Source organism: Bubalus bubalis, chromosome 7 (assembly GCF_019923935.1).
Source record: "Bubalus bubalis isolate 160015118507 breed Murrah chromosome 7, NDDB_SH_1, whole genome shotgun sequence".
Taxonomy (NCBI): Eukaryota; Metazoa; Chordata; class Mammalia; order Artiodactyla; family Bovidae; genus Bubalus; species Bubalus bubalis.
In genome coordinates, this window is record NC_059163.1 from 98,874,580 (window position 1) to 98,900,003 (window position 25,424).

At 35.8% G+C, this 25,424-nt stretch overlaps 1 protein-coding gene across 2 annotated transcripts in view; it reads left to right on the forward strand.

Moving 5' to 3' along the window:
• The window catches only part of PPP3CA (protein phosphatase 3 catalytic subunit alpha), a 323,853-nt gene that overhangs the window by 239,061 nt on the left and 59,368 nt on the right, over positions 1-25,424 (forward strand). For both annotated transcript variants that reach the window (XM_006070039.4, XM_006070040.4), the window contains exons 3-6: positions 6,856-6,980; positions 15,145-15,256; positions 17,715-17,860; positions 20,906-21,045. In XM_006070039.4, coding sequence (XP_006070101.1) covers positions 6,856-6,980; positions 15,145-15,256; positions 17,715-17,860; positions 20,906-21,045 — 523 coding nt within the window. The remainder of the gene's footprint in view (positions 1-6,855; positions 6,981-15,144; positions 15,257-17,714; positions 17,861-20,905; positions 21,046-25,424) is intronic.

Below are 25,424 nucleotides of genomic sequence, written 5' to 3' on the forward strand. Positions count from 1 at the left end.
TACACTATGGTTATTATTGTTTTATATTTAGCTTCATAACTTTTTTTTTTAATCCTTGAAATGTCACTACTTTGTGAATTTTAATTTGATTTAGAGGCTTTTCATTATTGTTTTATACTATCAAGCCCTGATTAAGAATTCATATTTTGTGCTTTATAAAGTACCTGATAAATGTGTAACATTTGAAAAATAGTATTCATTATGGCAAAAATATTATTTTGAAGTGTACCTCACTGATGAATTAAAACCTTGTTATTTTTTCTTATTCAGTTTATTTTATAGTTAATGAAGATTCCTAGATGTATAGTGAATGCCCTAATGAAACTCACTTTTATCTCAGTAATTGCTTCATTTCAGAAGTTTACACATTCTGCTAATGAACCACACATATTCAGGCTAGCTGGTGTGGATCTGAATTTACCATCCACTAAAGTTACATAAGCCTGGATTGTCAACAGGGGGAAGCAGATATGTGCTTGTGGTACCCGCTGTGTTTAATATCTAACAAAACCTCTAAATGTAAGATCATTCTCTCCGAAACTGCAGATTTTGGAAAAGAAGAAGTTGTAGCAGATAGAGGATTCAGAAACCAAACCAGTAAATTCAATAGGATAATCTCCTCATGCTGAGAATTATACATAATGTTAGTTCCTTAACATTAGAAAGGGTATTGTCTTGGAAAAATGTGCCTATTATGGAAAAAATATTGGGTTGGATTAAATGAAGCTGAAAGTAGAGTGGACTTCTAATGGTGAAAATTGTTCAGCAACTCAGTAATGTCTTCTCTAAAAGAAAAATTACAATCTGTTAAGTTTTGTGAAAACTGGAAAAACTTGTAGAGGAAGTTATTCTACTTTATACAATCTTCCAAGATTATAAAAGCCAGTATTTTGGAGGAACTAAATGATCTTTGTAGAAAAATAAATGGTGAGTCAAGAATTAAAAACACTTGACTTCTAAATCATAATACTGATGCCATTTTGAAATGCCAGTCCATGAAAAAAGATTTTCACCTGCACTGTATTATTTGACTGTTTTTGTTGTTTTTAAAAACTCCTCTGTCTCTAGACATCCTAATTTCTATAGGCATTCTTTAACATAGAATTCTATGACATTATAAAATTTTTGCTTAGCATCAGTAAAAAGTTGACCTATTGATGTTCCTTGAAGGATTTCCTTGGATATAGACAAGTAAACAGGGCCAAATGTGGATATAGACAAGTAAACAGGGCCAAATGTGTGGATCAGAGCATAAATTCAAAGCTTTTCAAAGTAGTTTTATGAGAAAGTATGTATTTTATTTTATCTTACACTTGTTAATGTGTCTCCCACTCAGGATGGAATCTGTAGCAGAGTTCTTTACAAACTCTCACTTGTATAGCAAGTATACTGGGACTTCATCCTCATATGTTCAGTATGATCTACTTTTTACATTTTTTCCAAGATAGCAATTTAGTTGCCAGTGTGAATTTAGAAACAATAGAATTCGTTGAAAAATAGTTCAATTAAAATATGGGTATACTTTCTTGCAGAATCATTAATCTAGGCATGCATTCTTCATTACACATATCATATACGCATAGTTGTTTTGAGCAACTATCCCTTTTCGACAGAGAGCGGCATTTCTCCTAGGAGATGCAAAGCATAGGCCTGATCTTCATATTGGTTATCTTTCCAACTTGTCCTCCATACTCTGAGCTTATTTTCTCAAGAGGCCATTTGTCCTCCATATGCTGGCCATTATCTTCTCTCCTTAGCAGAGTGCTAGTTCTAGGGACTCTTAGACTTGCCCTGTGACTGATGCATTGTCCAGTTTGGATCCCAAGAGCTTTCTCAGATAACTACAAAGAGCCTCTTGTTCCTACCCCAGCTGTCTATTGCTGTTTCTCTTTAGCACTGCTTTGCTGTAATCTACACTGAGAAATGTCTTGACCTTGTTTAATGACTTCCTAACTGGTGCACTGACCACGAATCTCCAAATAACTTCTCCTTTATGGTGGGTGGCTTTATGCACACACATACACATTTATATTTGTGTTTACATGTACATTAACCTCCTACATTTGTGATTTCAAGGTTTAATAACTAGCTCTCTAGCAATGATATGAGAAATAAAAGCTATTTCCTTTCCCAAGAAACAAAGACAGATTTTTTCTGTATGTTATTTTGTTTCCCCCTTCAAAATTCCATGCTCTTCTTCAGAAGACTTAGGTCAAAAATTATTGAGCCCACTCGTGTGAGGGTCATTTTCAATAAACTTTTATTTACTGTGGGCTAAGAATCACTAGGGGATGGAAATAGTATTAAAAGGCAATTACTCAAAAGTGATTGTTTGCTTTGGTATTACTTATTAGTTGGTTATTTAGGCATAATTTATGTATTTTCTAATAGTAGATGAGAGAAAAGTAAAAAAAAAAAAAAAAACATGTAAGCATCACAGGATGTTAGTCCCTCTTGTACTGTTTGGTTTACTGAGGATGTTAAGACAGCCATTCAAAACCACTTTGTCACCTGACTTAGAAAAAGAACCAAGAAGAAGGTAATGACAACCTTCTCAATAACTCAATTCTACTGCTCAGTGTTCATGGTAGTTCTTACTTGTCCAATATAAAAACAAGCGGAGGACTTATTGCATCTCACAGGAAAAGTAACCATCATGATGTAGCACATCAGGAATGGATTAGGGTACTAGTGGTCCAGAAAAAACTCATGTTTCTTTTCATTGATGTGTTCATTTCATTAACTGTTGTAACTACACATTTCTTATAGAAACATGGATAAGTCTGGTCATAATCTATTGAAGACATAATATGTATTTTTGTACATTCATTCAGATGGATGGATAATTTCATAGAGATGAGGTGTGCTTTCATCACATGTCCTGTGTTCCTATATTTTTGGTGCTTTTTCAATATAGTAGGGCTTTCAAGCCTGGCCCCTAGTCAAGTTCCTGCCTGCCAGCAGTGTTCCATTGGAAACGAGAAGCAAATAATGGGAAGCTGGGGGAATATGGGAAGCAGGAGTATTTGGTGAAGAAGGAGCTTGCCTTGAAGGTATAATGGAACTTGTCAAAGCCTGTTTGTTCTAGAAGTGCTGTTAAAACCAATGACATTGAAGATGAAAGGACCTGGCCTCATAGGGAATTACAGGCTGTGAGCAACCAAGCACATGGTTTGCCTCATTAGCTAAAATGTGTTGGACTTTATTTCTCTCAATGTTTTAGGTACCCAAGAGGATGGAAGGTGGGGTCTATAGCATTGCATAGACGGAAGGTTACTGGGCTGTACTTTTCACTTAACCTGACATGGTACCCTTCCCTCTGTGTGATGTCCTGACCCCACCCTGCATCCTTTGGGTACTGAAGCATGGATACCTCAGTATGGTGGTCACTCTCTTCTTGATTTTTGAAATCAAAATAGTGAATGTTCCCAAATATTAGGACTTCAGGATGAATTCTTTATCTGAAAGCTGAAATGCACAAGGCCTGAGCAATAGCCACATTCAAATGCACGAATAAGTGTGCTCTTTTTTATCACTTGTCTTAGATTCATCCCTCTGTCCTAGACTCCATCAAACAATCACTTCAATAGCATCCTTTCAGGTAATAAGAGTTTCTGATCTCACACCAACCTGGGATTAGCATTGAACAAAATCGCCTTTCCAATATGTGTCTCTCCCACCTGTTCATACTGTGAGGGGAACCACACAAGCATGCAGAATAAGGGCTCAGTCTGCTAAGACAGAGGGTGGAAAGCATTGGTCTTTCATCTTACTAGCTAGATAATTTCCACTGAAGAGCTTGTTATCAGTCTGCATCTCTTGAGATTCTGATTCAGGACCCGGGAATCTGTAGTTTCAAAGCTCTACAAGTGTCTCTGGTGTAGAACCAGGGAAAGAAACCACCATAACCTGCATGGAGGTCCCTCATTCTCCCCCAGTCTTGCCACAATACTGTTTTGAAAGCTGTGACTTGAAAGGCTTAAAACAAGTACCATCTCAGACAAGTTGAGGACCTTCAGCTTCCACCAGAGCAAACTCCCACTGTGGTCCATCTCTCTCGGCTGAGGGGCCCCTCAAAAGCTTGACTTCTGTAATGAATGGGTTTCCAAATTCAGCACAGCACAGGCCCAGTGAAGAATTCTAGGGTAGCACATTTCTCTACCACTGGGTGGTAGGCACTGTTCTCCATGTCTGGGTTACAGTGAACAAGAGCTGACAGCTTCTCACAGGTTATAGTTTTATACAGCTTATAGTCCAGTGGGAAGAATCAGGGAAGAAACAGACATGCAAATTAATCAGCTAGATTATTCCTGAGAGTAATAAGTACTATGAAGAAAGTAAAACAAGTTAATGGAAAGAATAATGCTTTTGGAAAGAAGTATACTCACAAATAGCTGAGACTTACTGGATGGAAAAGGGTCAGCCTGTGGATGTACAAGAAGGAAACATGGCCTATTTGAGACAGAGAAGACTGGCATCTACTGAATAAGAAAAGCAATAGGATGGTCACCTAATAGACATAAAAATGATTTTGAAAAACAAAGAAGATACATAGTTTTCACTTAAACTGATCTGGGAAATCCTTAAACCTTAGTCAAAATATCTCAGTTATTCAGGTATATTTTATTTGAGCTACTGTTTTCTTTCATATGGCTTTGAGAATTTTTTATGATTGTATATGCAAGTTGCTTTTCTTTGCTGAAGATTATCATAAGTGGTCCTTACTGAAAAAGCATGATTTGAATTGCGTGGCTGGTGTAAGGTAAAGTCAGTGATAATGTGACCATCCTACTAGTAACTGAATTTCAGGGTATCTTGTTTTCCATGCCAGCTTTACAGCAGTTGCTCCCTGCTCTTTTATATCATCAAGCCAAGATCCAGTAATTGTGCTGATCTTATATTGATATCTCTTATCACAAAGTTACTATAAGCCAAAAAGAAGAGCTTACTTTCCAGTTTTTATAAAATTGAATTCACAATGATGTAATTCTGTACTCCAATGAAAGAAAAGTTGTCCTTAATGTCTACATCATCTAAAGCCCATGTATTTATAAAATTGTGTGATTCTGGTTGCCAGATTATGCTGCAATTGTATGTCAGTAATTCCAAGTTCATGGTCCACAACCTGCATTAGTGTCTTGGTATTTGTCATTGACATGACGATATAAAAAATAATGATGCATGAATTTCCAGCCATGGCCAGGAATTGAAATGGAGGCATGGAAAGGGAAAGAGAGGATAGGAGGGGAGGGAAAAGTGAAGACGATGCTCCAGAGTGGTTTTCATTCCTCCTTCCTCCTTTACCCCGAGCACCAAAATCCCATCCTTTCTGATACCTTGCTATTTTTGATACAACTATTTTGAAATGCCACTTTGATCTCACAGTTTTCAAGTTCATATCAGGTTTCAGGAATTCTTCTAATTCCATTACATTATTGATGCCTTTAATTCTCACAATAGCCAAGTAAGTTAAAGTACCAATATCATCCCATTTTATACATGAATACATTGAGGCTCAGAGAAGTTGAATAACTTACTCAGAATCTCTCAGGATTGAAGCCTGAGGGTCTTTTACATGGCAAAAATGGGAATTTATATGGCATTTTTATTCATCCATTGTTTAACAGTATTTAAATCAGTGAATCCCTTTGATTCATATTTCCTTCTGTCAGCTTTCATCAGATAAAGGGATAAAGTTTAAGATATTTCAGCTTGCTTTCGACTGCAGCATAGAATTTATTAAGATAGCAAGCATCCTTTGACCTCTTGATTTCCTATTCACTGATACATTCATTCTGTGAACCTCTTAGCATGAAAGAAATAACCAAATCATGTTCATCATTCAAGCATAAAATTGTCTTAAAATATTAAATATATACACATATGTAAACCCTATAAAATGTCAAAGATATTATAACATGATAGTTGACAGCAAAAGCTTTGAATTAGACAAATCTGAATTGAAACTCTGTATCATTCATTTTTAACAGTGATCTTGCCCAGCCACATAACCATAGTGGAGATAAGATTTATTTTTTAGAGATTTAAAAGTAGCAGATGAAATTGTAAGTACTGAATTAGTGACTTTTAAAATGAGAGACTACATAGCTTTTAAGAACTTTTGTTTTAAAGAGAAAGTGAGAAAGTTAAGAAATTGCAATACCCAGCAATTTTTTTTTTTTTTTACTGTTTTATAGGATTTCATTTCAAAATTTGAAAAAAGTTTGACATCTGATACTAGGCTCGATCTTATAAAAGTGCTCATTTATGATATCAATTTAAATTTAATTGGTTTTTTTCTTTCTCAATGATACCTAAAATAATGATGTGTTTTATAATTGATGACATTTTAGAGTCAAATACAATTTTTATAATGCATATCAACTTTTCTTCAGGAGGCTGCTGCTACTGCTGCTAAGTCGCTTCAGTCGTGTCCTGTAATAGACATATATTTAGACATCAGTATATAGATTATGCCTAATTCTTTGACTCTCTTTGACACATCTGCAAGAGGAAAACCTATTCCATGACATTGTTAGTATTAAATTACAAAATGTGTATAAAACTGTCAGCATAGTGTCTGGTGCAGAATTGTTAAACATACAACAATAATAGCTATTATTATTATTATTGTTATATTTCCATTTACTGTGAAGTGGTAAAGACCTGGACACAAAGCAAGGTTTGCCACAAATTAACTTTGGAAACTCTGTCTTACTTTCCTGTTTTGCAAAAGAATGTTTGGCTAAGATGGCCTCTGAATTCCTTCTGGCTCTAAAATTTTGTAATTTTATTATCTAATTCAAAATTGGAACATAATATAACCATAAAATGAATTTTCTTTGTTTCTTTCAGTTTGTGGGGACATCCATGGACAATTCTTTGACTTGATGAAACTCTTTGAAGTGGGGGGATCTCCTGCCAACACTCGCTACCTCTTCTTAGGGGACTATGTTGACAGAGGGTACTTCAGTATCGAAGTAAGTCTGCATGATTCCTTTTAGTTGTTCAGTAATGGATTAACACTATTTTAGCAAAATAAAAGTGGTGAATATTATTGTGTTAAATAAATCCCTAGTCTTTAACAATAAGCTTTAAGAGATATTATATATTCCTATTTTTCATTGATTCCTATATGCTTTTTATTGCATAGAAATGTCAAGGCATTGGCTAATAGTAAGATTTTGCCTTTTGTACTTTTTACAAATTTGCAACTTTGCAAAAATTGCATCATATTTTACATTAGATAATTCTGTTTCCTCTTGAGAGAACTAATCAAAGTCGATTAAATAAACAGATTTGTGTAGTTATATCTTATGAGGCACTAAGTTATTTTTGCAAATGGATAATCAAGTGCATGTCTGTCTGTCTGCATTTGTGTGTGAGTGTGTGTGAGTACACTTACAGCTGCTGTGTTTTGTCTTGTATGGCACCTGTCATCTAATTAGGGTTATTTGTCAAAATCATTTATTAAAACAAAACAGATAACCTTTGAGTAGAGGTTCATCCTCAGCCTCCCAACTGCTTCTGTTTCAGGTAAGTAGAAGTTACATTCAAAATCAAGTCAAGGGTCTTGTTTTATTCACACCTTTGCTCTTCTTCCTGGTGCTTACTGTGGTGTTTCATACATAGAAATATCTTATAAATACTTATTAAAAGAAATAATTATAAGTAAGAATAAGTTTTAAAGAGCTCATGCTATAGCAGATGACATCATATGTACTCTTGGAAATAATACTTTAAAAACGAAAACAATTATTCTTAAGTAAAGAGAGAAATCAAATTTCCTGAAGACCCACACCAATGTAATACATTCATAGTAATCATTTATAAAAGAAATTCTAGGTTTTTAAATTTTATCATAATATTTTATTACAGGAATATTTAATGTTTAAAAACATCTCTCTTAGACAGCTTTTACTTTTAAACTGTTATACTAACTTTGGAGGGGGGTGGTATTCCAATTCAGTTCACCTCCAGTCATTGACCATATGTATGTGTGTCTGTAGTGTGTATATATATTATATATATATATACACACACTGTATATAGTCATCGATATATTAATCACATTTAAAGATCACATGTTTCTTAATGATTCATGGTGATAAGGGAGGGAGGGTTGTATAAGTTCAAAAAAAGGAAATACATTTAGGTATTTCTACCATTTAGTAAGTAAGTTTTATCAAGCACATAAAATGTATAGGCACAGTAATTGGGAGAATTTAAAGAAATATACATCCTTGATCTCTAGAAGCCTAAATCAATACAGGAAAATGTAATTATAAAAAGCTCTATAGAATCAGAAGTCTAAAACAGATAGTCATCCAGGATTCAATTGTTATTTGAACTAGTTATTAAAATCTTGGGATAAAAGGGGTACAGAAGATAATTATCACTGGAATATAGAAATTTGGGAGAATTTTGAGACCATATATGGCTGGCATAAGAAACAAAGAACAAGTAAGATTTAGCTCAGAGGAAAACTGAAGTGAGAAAAGCACAGAAGAATTAATTAAGAAACCTTGTAAAACCTCATTCATGGGCTAACTTCACCAACATGGCAGAGAAGTGTGATGGAGTACAAATTTTGTAAGACCTTTGTATCACTTTAGGGCTAGTATCTGCCAAAAGTAAAGAAAAAAATAATGGTGGTTTTGAACAGAAGTTTATTTCTCTCTCAAGTAGAAACCCATAGATGGGTGGACCATGGCTGGTGTGACTCAGCCTGGCCCCAGGGCCCAGGCTCTCTGCCTTATTGATCTGATGAGTGTGACCTCCTTCCAAAGTCAACCTCATGACCCAAGAGGTTGGGTCACACCAGCTTCAGCCCTCATGTTCTCACATTACATGCAGCTCAAAGGAAAAGAAGACAGAAAGAGTATGCCTTCTCATTTGAGGACATCTTCCAGAAGGGACATAGTTATTTCCTGTGGGCCAGAGTTTGTTGACATGGCTAAATGTGATTTCCATGTGTAGACAGATTTGGGAAAGACTGCAGTATACAGAAAACAGCAATGAGAGGGAAAGAGTTTCTGTTACTTCCCTTAAATTAAGGTTATGTGGAATCTAAGTAAATATTTTTAAAAATTATTTTAGTAACTCAAATTGACATATTCATTTGACATTTATGTGTTCCTATGAAAGGTTCTAAGAATAAATGCAATCGGTATACTATATACTTCCTTTGAATCTCATCTTCTAAGCAAAGAATGGCGAAGACTCTCCTGTAGGGACTGATTATTTTTATCAGCCAAATGATGGAGTGTTGTGTTAGAATTTTTTCTCTTAACCTTACAAGTCTATTTACCTCTTGAAACTTCATAAACTCTCTCTAATTAGAGCTTTTTTAGAACTGTTTCTTTAAAATAAAGAAGTTGAGAAGCAATAATCACTAACTGGTTCCTCAGTAGATTTTAATTTTAGTCTACAATTAATCTATATACTTGAACTATGATAGTTTATATAATATATATTAGTATCTTCTGTAATTTAAGCAAAGAATAAAAATCTGAAAACAAATGTTGGGGAAATACCAAATGTGGTTATCAGAGGACATTTAAAAGTTCTGAGATGCATGTACCATATTTCCCATCTTTAAAAACAGCTCTTTAATTAAACTTTACAAGTCTGAGAGTACAGCCCCAGGGACTTGCCACATGCACACAAAAGGACAAAAATGTGATGGCCTTATAAGTAAAAATGATCCATTTTGATTAGACTATGATCTTTGAGGGGTTTGAGGATGGCCCAGTGATATCATCCTATTTAAAACAGAACAGTCATTTATATAAAATATACTTACTGAAAATACTGTGAGGTTTTTCATTGTGGATTAAGGAAACTGACATTGTTTGCAAGTTAGAAATGGTATTGTTTGCCTAGTATAAATGATCTCATTTATTCCTCATAGCTCTGCAAAGAGCTTGTGAATGTCTTCCTTTCCAGCCTGCAGAAACCAAGGCCCAGAGAGACTCGCACACACAGTAAATGGCAGTGCCAAGATTCAAAGTCTGTGCTCTTTCCAATATCCCATGCCTTGGCCATATATTCGCTAAATGAGCCATAAAAAAATGTACACGTAGGTGATGCGGACACTTTTACATACTGTTTTATTAATTTACAGGTGTGCAAACACGCACACATAGTCCACTCCCTCACCAATATAATCTAAAGGGCAAACCTGCTGGTTTAAGACAAATCCTAAAATGAGAGCTCAGTTTTCCAGAGTGTAATATCTCCTAACAGATGTCCTGATTCATCTTAATAATTCCGAGTTCCACTGCAAGTCTTCTCCTTCGTCTGTTCTCTGGGCAAAGAAGAGCACTTAAGTTTAATTTTTACCAAATTAGCTTTGAAAAGTAGGTTCAGATTTCATATAGTCTCAGCTGGGCAGTATTTACAGGCACTGGGTAGTGTGTTCTGGGCAGTACATGAAGCCCATTTTATGAACTCCCTCCTCGCCTCTCCTCCACTCTTCTTCTGCCAAAATTAGAAATTGTTCCCCACAAAGTTAGCCCAAATAAAACAAGCAAACTTTTGAGTAGTGATAAGAGAGGTAATTTTGCCTGGGGGTCATAATTTGTCTCACATCGAATACCATCCTCTTTCTGATGCTGGCATTATGCTGTCTAATCTCTTTGTGTCTGTGTCTGTGTGTGTGTGTGTGCACACACATATAACCTTATGTATATATAGGTTCATGGCTGAATGTATTTCTCTGAGAATGCAGGGAAAACTCAGAATTGGAAGAAGAGGCACACACAGCTGTTTCCGTCTAGTCACTTCATCGGGTTCCCTTTTTAGCCATTCTGCACTGCAAGACATTGCCTTGAGCCCCTCCCACAGCACTAATAACTGGAGCTCAGCCCAGGCCTCAGACTCCTTTAAGTACGAAGAATTGTATTTACTAGCTGTGAACCCATAGACTAGAATGAACCACGGTACGTCAGGCAATGTTCTGTGCTTCTGCCTGAGAATAACAAGCGAACAGTACAGCAGGTGATGTTAGGTGACAGAGTGATGCCACAGACATGAGGAAGGAATTGTTTGGCTGTCTCCTTGAATCTGAGGGTCTTTATAGTGCATTGCTAGTCCCAGTGCTGCTTTTCTGTGTGCTTGTCAGGCCAGGCAAATAATGGCTTAGAGGAGCAGCATTTGACATTTCAGAAATCTGGATCTTTTCCCAGCCGATACACATCCCTCACTTGATCATCCTGTGACAGAGACAGCATTTTTGATTGGAATGTTTCATAGCATGTATGGTTATTTTAGGGAGTTGCTTGATATATATCTGAAGCTGAATATATATATATACACATATAGATGTTTACTTTCTTGCTTCTTCTTCTACATCCTTCTTGACTCCCCTATACAAGTTTTTAAGAATAAATAACAAAGTAAATCATAGCACTGCTATAGTCGAGCCAATTAAACTAATGAAGAAAATTATATCCTTAGTGCTGCTTCACTGAAGAAGATAGATACATAAGAGAAAACTATGTCTATGATAATAATTAATAAAAAGATGAGAGGATGCTCAAACCTTTTGTATTTACAAAACCAAGCTAATTTTAAATTATAAAGTGAAAGTGAAGTCTGTCCGTCATGTTTGACTGTTTGCAACCCCGTGGACTGTAGCCTACCAGGCTCCTCAGTCCTTGGGATTTTCCAGGCAAGAGTACTGGAGTGGGCTGCCATTTCCTTCTCCAGGGGATCTTCCCAGCCCAGGGATCAAACCCTGGTCTCCTGCATTGTAGGCAGATGCTTTACCATCTCAGCCACCAGGGAAGTCCAAGTTAAATTGTAAATAACTGTTTAATTACTTAGACTGAAAAAAATAGTCAGTGTTGTTGAAAGTGATTAGTGCAACTGATTTACATATCACCATGCAAAAAAAGCCAGTTGAACTTGCCTCTCTGTTCCTACCTTACTCAGTAAATCCAATGAAAATTTTATTCATATTAGCCATCTGATACCACATGGACCAAAAAAACAGCTATTTAACTAATTTTTATTTCATTGTTTATTAATTGTGATAATGTTTTACATGGGGTTTCTTTCTTTCTTTTTTTTTTTTCTTTTAAAGAATATCAAGTTGTAATTTTAAGCTCTTCAGATCTCCAGAATGTTAGAACTTTGGATGACAAAATAGTTGCGAGCAAGGCAGAGTTGTGCTTGGCAGCTCTCTCCCACCAGATGTTGAGGGCGAAGGCTGGCGGGGCTCCACTCTCCAATCCACCCTTGCCCTGTCATTTACCATGCCACTTATTCCATATTGGCTGCATTTGTGGTTTTGTTCAGTGTTTGGGAAGATATTTTATTCTTGCCACAGGGGAGAGGGAAATAAAATGTGAAAAGAGGACTCTTATTTTTAGGGTCTTCTGAGCCAAGAATTTGGAAATTGAGTTTTCTTTAGTGTTTTCTTTCCTCCTCTCCTCCTCCTCCCTCCCTTCCTTTTTCTCTCTGTCATCTCTCTTTTCTCTCCCCCATTCTCTCTCTGCTCCTCTCCTTTCTGGCTGTCTTCCTTCTCATTTATAGGAAAGGAGTCACTATTTCCTAAATTTCTACTACATGCAGGGAGCTTTATGTCCATTACATAATAAGGGATATGAAATGTGTATTGAATCGTTGAAAAGGTAAATAGATATGATAAGGAAACCATAGAACCTTTGAGTTTTCAGTTATAAAAGAGCTACAGTAATTAAGACTAGAGGTGATAAAGCCATGTGCTGATGTCAAAACATGATCTTTAACAGATGGCAGAAAAAGAGTATGTGGGCTCTAGATTGTGATTCCTCTGGTAGCATCTGAGTGGGGTTAACAAATGGCAGAAAAAGAATATATGGGCTCTAGAATGTGATTCCTTTGGTAGTATCTGAGTGGGGTTAAGTTGCAGTTTAGATTTTTGTTGGAGAGATTATAGCTTTGCTTTAAAATAAATTGTTATAGGTAAAACTAATCTAAAGAGTTCGGAACTGTGGTAACGTTTTCCAAAGGGTATTGACTGGAGGGGGCACAAAAGAGCCATCTGGATGCTGAAATGTAACTGAATCTGGGTGGTGGTTTCATGGGAATATACATATGGAAAAATTCATTGACTGGTACATTTAAGATATATACATTTCACTGGATATAAATTATACTTTAGTGAAAACAAAAAACAAAATCTTTTTAAAAAGTAACTACAATATAGCCAAAGCACATAGTCTCTCCCCCACTATATGCCTTAAATACAATTTCAACAAGTGAATGTAATTTTTAAAGGATTTCACATGCCCATTCCTATTCCAAATCAAACATCCAGTGTTAGCAATCTATTTGGGAAAAATATAACATATATAATTTATAATTTAATTTATATTTTTAATTTATAATTTTAAATTACACTATTTATACATAATATATAACCAAAATATACATATGATACAATCATATAAATTTAAAATGAGAATAGCTCTCACATTGATGTTAATAACAGTGTATATCTTCTCTGAAATGTGAGACAAGCTTGATAATACACGTTCCTTTTGCTAGAACATTGTAAGTGCACCTCTAAACCTGATACATAAGAGAGACTCATTGAGCCACCTACTACCCACTGAGATAATAGGGGATTTTTACACTTATCAAAAGATCATAATCCTTCCATTTGGCCAATTGGTCAACTTCTCAGAAATAGTAATATCATCTTTCACATGAACTTTAGGTAATAATTATAAGCACAAACTAGTCATTGTAAAATTATTTAATGTAACATATATATTTAAAATTTGATGTTAGCTCATCATTTTTGTTTATTCAATTATAATTACATAGTTGGGGACAGTATCTGGCTTGAACAACTCAATAATACATATTTTTTCTTTCTTTAAAACTAGGGCTATGTATTCAAACATTTACTTCCATTGACTTAATGAGTAATCATATAGGCTGACAGAAATGATGACTGTTCGCAGGTAGCACCACAGATGAATTGCCAATGGCTTGACCCTCATTCCTGCCATATGTTAGAAAGCTCATTATTAAGTGTAAATATTGCTTTATTTGGGGTTTTAGATTTTAGTAACCAGAATCAGACTTGTCTCAATATTCTTCTGGTTCTTTAGCTTCACTTTCTGAATAAAGTTCATGAGAATAAAAAAGCACACTTGTTTTCAGTGTGATTTTCTCTTCCCTGTGGATTTTTAATTAATGCTATTTGAGGATAATGAAATTGATATTAATACTTGAGTATCCCAGTTATCTTTATTCACCCTTCTGGAAGACTATGTCAATGTAGGTTGATTCCAAGCCTCATTTTTACACAAACGGCAATACACAACTACTTATTTTGTGAGTTTTAAGGTATATGAAAAGTTTCCCCTAGCTGTCAACAGTGTGTGTAGTGAGATTCCCTGACCTTCATTTTGATTACAATTATATATGAAATGAAAAGCTCAAGGCTTTACATACCAAAAGCACTGAAATAAGAGACAAGCTAATGGGAGAGAAGACTAGTGAAGGAGAGAAGAACATAACAGAAAATAGAGACACAATCCAGGTTAGCCTGAGCTTGTCAGTGTTTGCTTCCAAATTTTGTCAGACCTTTCCTTGATAATTTTTCCATTTCTATTCAAAATAATTAGCTTTACAAAGAGAAGTGGCTTTATTTTATTTATTAGCTGTTCATCACATTTCTTCTCATACTTTTACACTAGTATATTTTCATTTTTAATATATTTTCATTTTGGTTTTATCCAGTAGACTGTATGTACTCCATTGTTTGTTTGCGTGTGTTGTCTAGATCCCCAATGCGATGTTTATATTTTAGTATAGGTGAACATTTGGAGAAGGAAATGGCAACCCACTCCAGTGTTCCTGCCTGGAGAATCCTGTGGACAGAGGAGCCTGGCAGGCTACAGTCCATGGGTTGGAGAAAGATTTGGACACAGTTGAGCGACTGAGCACACACGGATGAACCTGGCTTGGTACCGAAAGAATGTTTCTGTTTGATTTTCAGTATCTTCCTTAAAAAAGACATAGTCTTTTGGAGACTTTTGGCCATACTAGCACATTTTGTTCATGTCTTCCTGGTGTGTGAGCCAAAGTATGTGTAACTATAATGGAAAATATTTATTTTTATATTATTCTTTTTTTTCTCAGTGTGTGCTGTATTTGTGGGCTTTGAAAATTCTTTACCCCAAAACACTGTTTTTACTTCGTGGAAATCATGAATGTAGACATCTAACAGAGTATTTCACATTTAAACAAGAATGTAAGTATACTTCTGGTTTCTCTTTTAACATCGTGTATACTAAATAGTAATTTTAATCCATACAGAGTTTTACATTATGATCCATTGGTTAAAAGTAAAAAGCTCAAAAATGAGACCATATCATTTCATATTACTTTCTGAGCATGGCGAGTTAAGAGAATTAAGAATTTCTTTTAAAATTATAAGTTCTTTATAAATGATATAAAATTGGAATTAATATTTGATATGATTTAGCCTAAGGTTTAGAAAAGGCACAGGAACCAGAGATCAAATTGTCAGCATTCATTGGATCATAGAAAAAGCAAGGGGTTTCCAGAAAATCATCTAAGCCAAAGCTTTTGGCTGTGTGGATCACAGCAGACTGTGGAAAATTCTTAAACAGATGGGAATACCAGTTCAGATTACCTGCTTCCTGAGAAATCTGTATGCAGGTCAGGAAGCAGTAGCTAGAACTGGACATGGAACAACTGACTGGTTCCAAATTGGTAAAGGGATACATCAAGACTGTGTATGTCACCCTGCTTATTTAACTTATATGCAGAGTATATCATATGAAATGCTGGGCTACATGAATCACAAGCTGGAATCAAGATTGCCAGGAGAAATATCAACAATCTCAGATATGAAGATGACACCACCCTTATGGCAGAAAGTGAAGAGGCACTAAAGAGCCTCTTGATGAGGGTGAAAAAGGAAAGTGAAAGAGCTGGCTTAAAACTCAGCCCTCAAAAAATGAAGATAATGGCATCTGGTCCCATCACTTCATGGCAAATAGAAGGGGGAAAAGTAGAAGCAGTTACAGATTTTATTTTCTTGGTCTCCAAAATCACTGCAGATGGTGACTGCAGCTATGAAATTGAAAGATGCTTGCTGCTAGAAAGAAAAGCATTTTAATCTGCTGTCTAGGTTGTGACAAACCTAGACAGCAGATTAAAAGATGCTTGTTCCTAGGAAGAAAAACTGAAAAACCTAGACTGCATATTAAAAAGCAGAGACATCATTTGGATGACAAAGGTCCATATGGTAAAAGCTATGTTTTTCCAGTAGTCATGTATGGATATGAGTTGGACCATAAAGAAAGCTGAGTGCTAAAGAATTGATGCTTTTGAACTGTGGTGTTGGAGAAGACCCTTGAGAGTCCCTTGGACAGCAAGGAGATCAAACCAGTCAATCCTAAAGGAAATCAATCCTGAATATTCATTGGAAGGAAAACTCCAATACTTTGGCCACCTGATGCAAAGAGCCAACTCATGGGAAAAGACTCTGATGCTGGGAAAAATTGAAGGCAGGAGGAGAAGGGGGTGACAGAGATGAGATGGTTGGATGGCATCACTGACTCAATGAACATGAGTTTGAGCAAATCCAGGAGATAATGAAGGACAGGGAAGCCTGGCATGCTGCAGTCCATGGGGTTGCAAAGAGTTGTTGGAAATGACTTACCAACTTAACAACAACAACAAGCCTAAGCAACAAGCGAGTAAGTTAGTAGTCAGAATATTGCTGTTCAGGATAATCCTACTTTTTAATCTCAGATCACTCAATAAAATCAAATGGAGGACAGATTCAACCTTGTGCTTCTCTTTCTGGATGCAAAGGATTTACCAGCCTCAAGTGGATTTTACAGAATTAAAGACAACTTCTTCTTATAGAAATAAACTAGGGGTGAGGAGTACCTCATATAAATGTCATTTTCCTCTCTCTTAATTTTCCTCATTGTCTTTGGAAACTTAAATTTCTTTCTGTCATTCATTTAGCCCTATTTCAATGGAACACAAAACTTCTCTAAAAACATTCACTCTAAGTTAATAAAGGAAAAGCAATGTGCAGTGATTTAGAAGCAACATTGGAAACTTTCTTGCTATCTGCTTTTCTATAAGAAAGTTCCGGAGAATCATCCAGTTTTGTATCTTCTTCCATTGATCTCCTAGTTTTTGTGTTCTGTTCTGTTTTTAATATACATTTGTAGATAAATAGGACTTCTCTGATGGCTCACATGGTAAAGAATCTCCCTGCAATGCAGGAGATCCGGGTTCAATTCCTGGGTCACGAAGATCCCCTGGAGAAGGGAATGGCTACCCACTCCAGTATTCTTGCCTGGAGAATTCCATGGATAAGGGAGCCTGGCAGGCCACAGTCCATGGGGTCACATGGAGTGGACATGACTGAGCAACTAACAATGTAGATAAATAGCAGAAATGTATGTATGCAAAAGTTCTCTCTTCCATTATAGAAAAAATTACTAAAAAGGTCAAATATGGATGAACCACAAAAGTAAAAAACAGTAGATGTAAACGTTAATATATAACGTTAAAAAGTCTTTAATCATATTTGGAGCTTTGCATGTGTACTTATATGCTAATATGATTCCAGCAAAAAAACAAAAAAATTAATTTTTATGAGCCAGTCCTACTTCTGAAATCATAAGAGTAAGTAATTGGTTTTTGATAATGTTTTAAAGGTAAAATAAAGTATTCAGAACGCGTATATGATGCCTGCATGGATGCCTTTGACTGCCTGCCCTTGGCTGCCCTGATGAACCAGCAGTTCCTGTGTGTACACGGCGGTTTGTCTCCAGAGATAAATACTTTAGATGATATCAGAAAAGTAAGTTCTGTTATTTTCCAGGTCTACCCATTTTTTACTCCTTCAGTAATAAATGCATAACATCAATTTCCCTGCCTTTAACAATAACTTTTTGAATTAAAATGATCTAAAGTAGTCATGGGAGAAGGCAATGGCAACCCACTCCAGTACTCTTGCCTGGAAAATCCCATGAACGGAGGAGCCTGGTAGGCTGTAGTCCATGGGGTTGCTGAGGGTCGGACATGGCTGAGCGACTTCACTTTCACTTTTCACTTTCATGCATTGGAGAAGGAAATGGCAACCCACTCCAGTGTTCTTGCCTGGAGAATCCCAGGGATGGCAGAGTCTATGGAGTCACACAGAGTCGGACACGACTGAAGCGACTTAGCAGTAGCAGCAAAGTAGTCGTGAATGTCTTCTTTGTATTCATTTTTTATCTAGAAAGAAGGATATATTTATACTTTAAAACCTCAGGGTTCATTTTGCCATGTGAAATGACATTAGAAATGTAAAATATTTGATCACAAAAAAGATATATGCCTTTTCATTTCCTTTTGACTTGTTTCAAACAACCCATTGTATATTCATGATATATTACAGTTAAAAGACATTGTTTTTGTCATGGGGAAATATCACAACAGGACTTTTAAAATGTGTCCATATTATTATTCTTTAAAAAATCTACTTTTACAGCTTAAACTTTTAATGTAACAATCTAACAAAGGCGGTGATGCTATTCTATTGATTGTATTGAGTGGCGAGGTGAAAAGCAGTTCATTTTTTGCAACAGATATTTTTCTACTTAATTTAACACTAGCTATTAGTGTTGTTTTAGCCAGCAGGAAAGATGAGTTAGGTTGAGTATGGAAATACCTCTTTCATGAGAAAATGTAGCATAGGATATTTTTATTTAGTGGAAGAGACATCTTTTATTTCTTTGATTATGCTCAGTATCCTTTTAAAATGTCATTGCTTTTTAAAGGAAAATTATATTTAGGTAAGTAAAACATTTGAATTCTACCTGAATGCTCTATCATTAAAGTTCAGGTCTTCAAATGTAAAAAATAAGATTGTATTTACTTTCCTGTTAGAAAGGAAATGCATGGGTTTTATTTTTAAGATGAAATGAAAGTACATTAAATAAGCCTGCTTTGTGTGCTCGTGCCCTTTTTTATAAGATGCCATTACACATCTGCTTCTGGTGTTTTGTAACACACAAAGCATTGGTATTTGCTTTACATTTAAAGTTCTGTGGAGACAGGACACTGAATGTAGTCACTGAGTTCAAGTACAGTGCGGTTCACTTTATGCATGAATGAAACCAGTTTATTCTGCAAGCTGATGGACTCCTGAAATCAGTAACTACACTTCTTATCACAAATTATGTAGATTTTTAAAATATCCTTTGCTAACCCTAGGACTTTGTTTCTAGCATGTTTCAGATATTATGTTCAATTCTCTTGTATCATTATGCCTTAGACTTTGATGTAGAGTGATTTTTGGTTTGCATTTTCCATATGTCAGTTAGCGTTTCTACCACACTTATTTTATTTAATTAATTTCATAGTTGTTTAACTGTAGATGATATTAATTTTAGAATGCATTTTATAACTTTTCCAGAGTAAATTCTGTACTCTGGTTGCTTTACCAAAGCTCTAGCTGGGAATCCACTTTTGTCAGAAAGTGTCTCCTCCTTTATGGCTCTAGCCCTAATAATAAGTTCTTGTTTCTTAGAAAGAAATTCTGTATTTTTATGGACAAGCATTATTTTTCTTGTATGAATTGTTCCAAAGCATAAATTACTTAAGTCTCTTAAGCAAGTCTAAGTTTGCAATGAATATTTTATGGATAGCAGAATGGTTGAAATATAGAGGGTCTTGTCTTATTGAAGGTTTTCATTGGGTGTTGAAAATGTGAAATATTACTTTGTACTTTTTAGATATTAGTAAAAAAAAAAAAAAAGCTATGTAGCAAGACCATTATTTACATTACCTTGTATGTCTCAGAAAAAGAATTTCATGGGCTGTCAGACTTATATATTCATCTGTCCCATGGGTTTTTTTTTTTTTTTTAATATTACAGTATTGAATATGCAGAATTTTGGTTCTTACTGAGTTTTCATAGCTGTGTTATGCTTTTCTTCAAGAGACTGCATAGTATCTGCTAACTTCACCCCAAATCCTTTCATTGCAGTTAAATCAGGATAAACTATGGGAAAGTGACAATGTTATAAAATTGTTGGTGAAATGTCATTTCCAGTTATTATAGTGCTCATAGCTTCTAAATGCACCATTTTAAATTGAAATATGGCTTTGCTAAACATATATAGCTAGAAAATTGGAAAATTGATTTCGTATGAGGACTTCAGGTAAGCTAGGAAAATTAGGACTGTGCACTGAAAAATGACCTGCTAAATTGGGGTTTATTTTACTGCTTATTGTTAGGATTGGTATGTAAGGTAACTAATCAGCTTGGTTTTAATTAGAAACCTAACCCCTAATGAGTGAATACCCAAAATGTCATACAGCAAGTACTTACTCTCAAAATGAAAGCTATCTGTTCTCAAAATTATATTGTTAAATATAAACACCATAAGTTGTTCCCTATCCTGATTTCTAAATCACATTTCAATGGGAGGCAGTAACAAAAATTTCCCCAAAAATCAAGTAAAATAAAAGCTTCTCAAGAAATGAAACACAGGTGGAACATCAGTTGGTAATAACTAAAACACTTGGCTAGATTTTAAAAAAAAACTAAGAAGGAGAGAAAGACAAAGAGGAAATCAGGAGAAAGGAAAAACAGAGTGGGAATTAAAGAAGCAAGAGGGAGGTATAAGGTGAAATGAAGGCAGATAATAAATGAGCATCAGGAAGAAGAAGGAAGGAAAATGGAAGAGGTGAGGAGTAGAAGAATGGGGAGGAAAGACCTCAGAACAGGAGAGAGATTGGGGAGTTCACTCTGTACAGTGACTGGGAAGCAAAGATGGTTTTTGTGAAATGCTGGTTTCTTCTAAGTTCCAACTTTCCAAAGATTAGTATTTTGCTCTCTGTCTTCTATTTTTCTTAGTTAGACCGATTCAAAGAACCACCTGCTTATGGACCTATGTGTGATATCCTGTGGTCAGACCCGCTGGAAGATTTTGGAAACGAGAAGACTCAGGAACATTTCACTCACAACACAGTCAGGGGGTGTTCATACTTCTACAGGTGAGGTCGGAGAGCTCCACCTCCTGGAGCCTGTGGCGTTCGGAACTGTTGTCATTGATCAGTCCATGTATTTGATTTATTTGTTATGTGTGTAACTTTTCTAGGAAACAAATATAAATGAAGGTTCTCTTTGAAAGCCTGGTTCAAATAGATTCTTAGCCCCTGGAAAATAGAAATATAAATAAATTGATAGATAAATAAATGGATGTGTCGATATAGATGTATAGATACACTATCTGTGAAGAATAGAAAAGGCATAAAAGAGGCCAGTAGTTTCATGATGTCCAGGCAGCTGAAGAAGATAGTAGGGTTTAGCAGAATGTTGGTTCTGTTTCAAGAACCATAGGGAAAAAAATCCAGTGCCAGCCTTTTTTTTTTTTTCATTCAATTATGTAATCACTTAACAATGTTTTTACCAGTTTTCATATCTTAAATCAGAAAAACAATTTTAAATTGGTTAACTAAATTATTTTCAAGTTATTCTTAAATTTTCCTAAGTTCATCACACTTCCTGAATAATTAATTAAAATTAGTAGCAACCCAGTATATAAGTACCACCGTAAATTTATTTTTAGCACTTGACAAGCCAAATTGACAAAATTTTTATAGTAATGTTTCTGTTTGCAAATGTATGGAGATTTCCCCATACCCGTAACACTTCAGAGCACTTCAGAAAGAAGTCAACAACTCAGTTGGGATTTTTGCATGTCCTCATGATCTTCCTGATATCTTATTTTCCCTCAATTTTAGCCTACTGCATTTTATTACCGCAGTTTCACTAGGTTCCCTTATCAGAGGTACAGTTTGATGTGAAAGTGGCCAGAATGAAAATGCAAAAGAGATTATGGAGAAGTTGAGAATTTAAGTTCTAGAATACAGTATGGGTTTTGTTTTTTGTTTTTTTCTCTTAACTGAAAAATCATACTCGGTAGTCATTGAAGTTTACACTCAGTTCCTGCCCTGGCAGCTAAGCTAATGATCAGACTGGAAGAACTCTGTGAACTTCATCCAACTCCATATCTTTCATCTCTTGAGTAAGCAGATATCATCCTCCTGCATAACACTGATCAGAGTTTATTCTGGAATATTTTGTTCCATACGTTGTTTCCCTGATGGGGCAAAAAAGTTTCCTTTTGCTTATCTGTTGATGTGATTGAGAAATTGAAGTTTGTGAACAGAAAGTCTTGTTCACTGTGAGCCATCATTCAAAGAATAGTCTTTGTTTTAAATATTAAGAGGTTTGTTCCAAGCCTCTTTATCAGAAAGTTTGCAGTTCATTTCCAAGTTTTGGAAACTTTGGCTAAAATAAAGGCATGGTATAGTATTTCCGAAAAGCCTGAAGATTTCTTTTCAGTAATTAGTTAATTGGGGAGTAATCTTATTAAAGACTTCTAACTTTTAGGGAAAAGTTGTTTTGTTGAAATACAACTGTATTTGCCAAGTGTTCAATTTTTTAGATCTAGTGTTAAATCCTTAATTATACCAAGAGTGTTTAAATTACCTACTTGATACCACTGAGTTGCGCTTCAATAATACAATATCAAACAAAATATAAACCTCTTGATTTTGATATTAACACATATAGTATTAATCGTTTTTTAATTCACAGTATAACATTCTTCTGTTAGCTGAGTTAGCTGTTCAAATATGTCATCTTCTAAATAAAGTCCTGTACTGAACTTGTATAAAGTTATGATATTTTTGTTTTGTGGCTGTAGACTTAGATGTGTTTACATCAGAGATAAAGTCCATCAACTAGATAATTAGAGGATTATGTGCTTTCACACCTTTGTTCTCAACAAAATGATTGTTAAACTCATCTCATTAGAGGTTCTTAAGAGATAGTGATCTTTAGCCATGACAAATGCTGACTGTCAAAATCCACAGCCTGTGTCCTCTGACTAATGGTAAAGCAGTGTGAATTATGTCTTATCTGAAGAAGAGAAAAATGGCTCACGCATTCCTCTAGACCTTTTGGATTCTTTTTTCTTTTGTGCCATCTTGAAGGTGTCAAGGCATCTTCTATGGCCATGGTTTATAAAGCTGGTCTAGAGCAGGTACAAAGGAACAAGAAAATTGGTAGAGGAACAGGAAAAACAGAGTTATTGGCAGTTACTTTCATCCACAACTCCCAGTTTTATTTCACATGTGTCTGTAGTTTGTGTATTTAATTTGCTCTGCCACTCTGTCCATGATCTAATGTATCATCTGGGCAATGGTTTAAATAAAATGAAGTTGCATGGAGAAATGCATCTAGAAGGATTTGCTGATGCTGCTCATGAGTTATAGAAGACAGTGCATGTGACAGAGGAAGGAATCCCTTTTTGCTCCAGTGCTACTGTTACCTTTAGAACCTTAGACCAGAGTTTGCACGCTCAATGACTATAATGTTGAAGTAACTGAGATGCTTGAACCAGCCATGAGTTAGATTGTAAAGATTTGTGAAGATCGTGACAAATCAGAGGTAAAAATTTCATCTTCATTAGAGCAAATGAAACTGTTGGCCAGACTCGGTGCTTTGGGTTGTTGGCCTTGGGTGTGTCCTGTGAGCTTTGTGTTCTAGATTTAGCTTGCTCCAGGAGTAAGTTTGACTAACCATTCTCACATTCCTCTAAGCACTGAGATTTGAAAACATCTTGAGGGTCACTTAAAATGTGTTTTTGAAGCTGCAAATGGCAGCTCACTCCAGTCACTGTTGGTTTCTCAATCACAGATCAGCAGCCTTTCTTCTGTTCCCAAGCTGCCCCACTGCTCTTTTGCAGTTGGCACTCTTGTCAGCCCTTTCCACCTTGAAATCCTGCGGTTCCTCCTTTTTCACAGATCCTGCTTGCCCTCCAACTTATCAGGCAGATCCGTGTGTTCCACTGCATCTTTCTTTGTCTTCCTCCTGTTCTTGACAGTTTTTTCTTCACACTTTACCCAAGAACCTCATCTGTGTCCTTAGCTTCACTGTAATCTATGAACTCTGGTTAGATTACCAGATCTGTGCCTGGTCCATTTATCTCTTTATCTTTCCTGAGCTTGCATTCTCTATTTCTAGTTTTCTGCTGGAATTTTTCATCTTAGATGTTCCTTTGTCATCTTCTCTTGAACGCACCTTGCTTGAAGAGGTTTATTATTTACCTTTCCACTGGGGATTTCTCCTCTTTTTTCTGTTTCTATTAATGGTTTATTTTCCCAGTTATACAGAATAGAAAATATTTTTTCTTTTTCTTCTTGCATTGAAATCACCACTAACCAGTCATCATATTTTAATGGCCCTCTCTTTAAAATATAACCAGCATCTAGACCATCCTGCCTTCCCTCCTTCCCACTCTGAGTTCAAGACCATTTTTAGTCTGTTGAAATCATACCTGCTTTCACAGCTTCCTTCCCCTCCCCTCACCTCAATTCAACTATTCCAGATTCACGGGTATTCTTTGGAGAATTCATTCACTCATTCAATTATTTAACAAATATTAGCCGAACACGTACTATATATGCCTTCTGTGAGGTTTTATAGATGCTCGAAGTCCCTGCCTTTGAGGGAATGACAGTCTGGTGTCAGAGACCGAAAAATAAACTGATAAATAAATTGCAAGGTGAGTAGTTTTGCGATAAATGTGGATGTTGTCTCTCTCTCTTTCACACACACACACAGCCCCAAACAAGGATGGATGGTGTTTAAGAGACTCCTCATGGTGGAAATATTGTTAGTCCTGAGCTTTAAAGGATAAGTAGAATATATCCAACCAGAATCAGTGGTGAGGCTCTTGCAGGCAGGAAAAGTGGTGAAAAATATGAGGAAAATAATGCTCTGGGAATTCTTGGAAGATGACTACCCAAATGGTCTCATTGGACCTCCAGTCCCAAATTATAGGTAGCTGCCTTGGTATACACTAAAGCTGGACTCTCATAACTAAGCTATTCTACTCCTGTTTTTTTTATCAGCTAGAAACGCTTACACATGTGTGCCAAAAGACATATACAAGATTGTTCATAGCAGCAGTATTCAATAGCCAAGTAATGGAAACAGCCCAAATGTCTATTTAGTAGAATGAATCATAAATTATAGAGTATTTATACAGCTAAATACAGCAGATGAGAATGAGTTAACCCAAACTGCACAGAACAACGTGGATGAGTGTCACAAGTACAATGACGAGCTGAAGGAACCAGATACTAAAGCGGGTATACTTGGTGATTTCACTGAAATAGGAATTCAGCAGTAGAGAAAGCAGATCTGTAACATTAAAAACCAGGATGGTAGTTACCCTTAGTGAGGAGGTAATGGTGACTCAAAGAAGATGTGAAAAGTTGCTGGGGTTCAGGTCATGTTCTTTGTCTCGATAGGAATGCTAGTTACAAGGGCATCCAGTTGTAATTGTCGGATTTGTGCA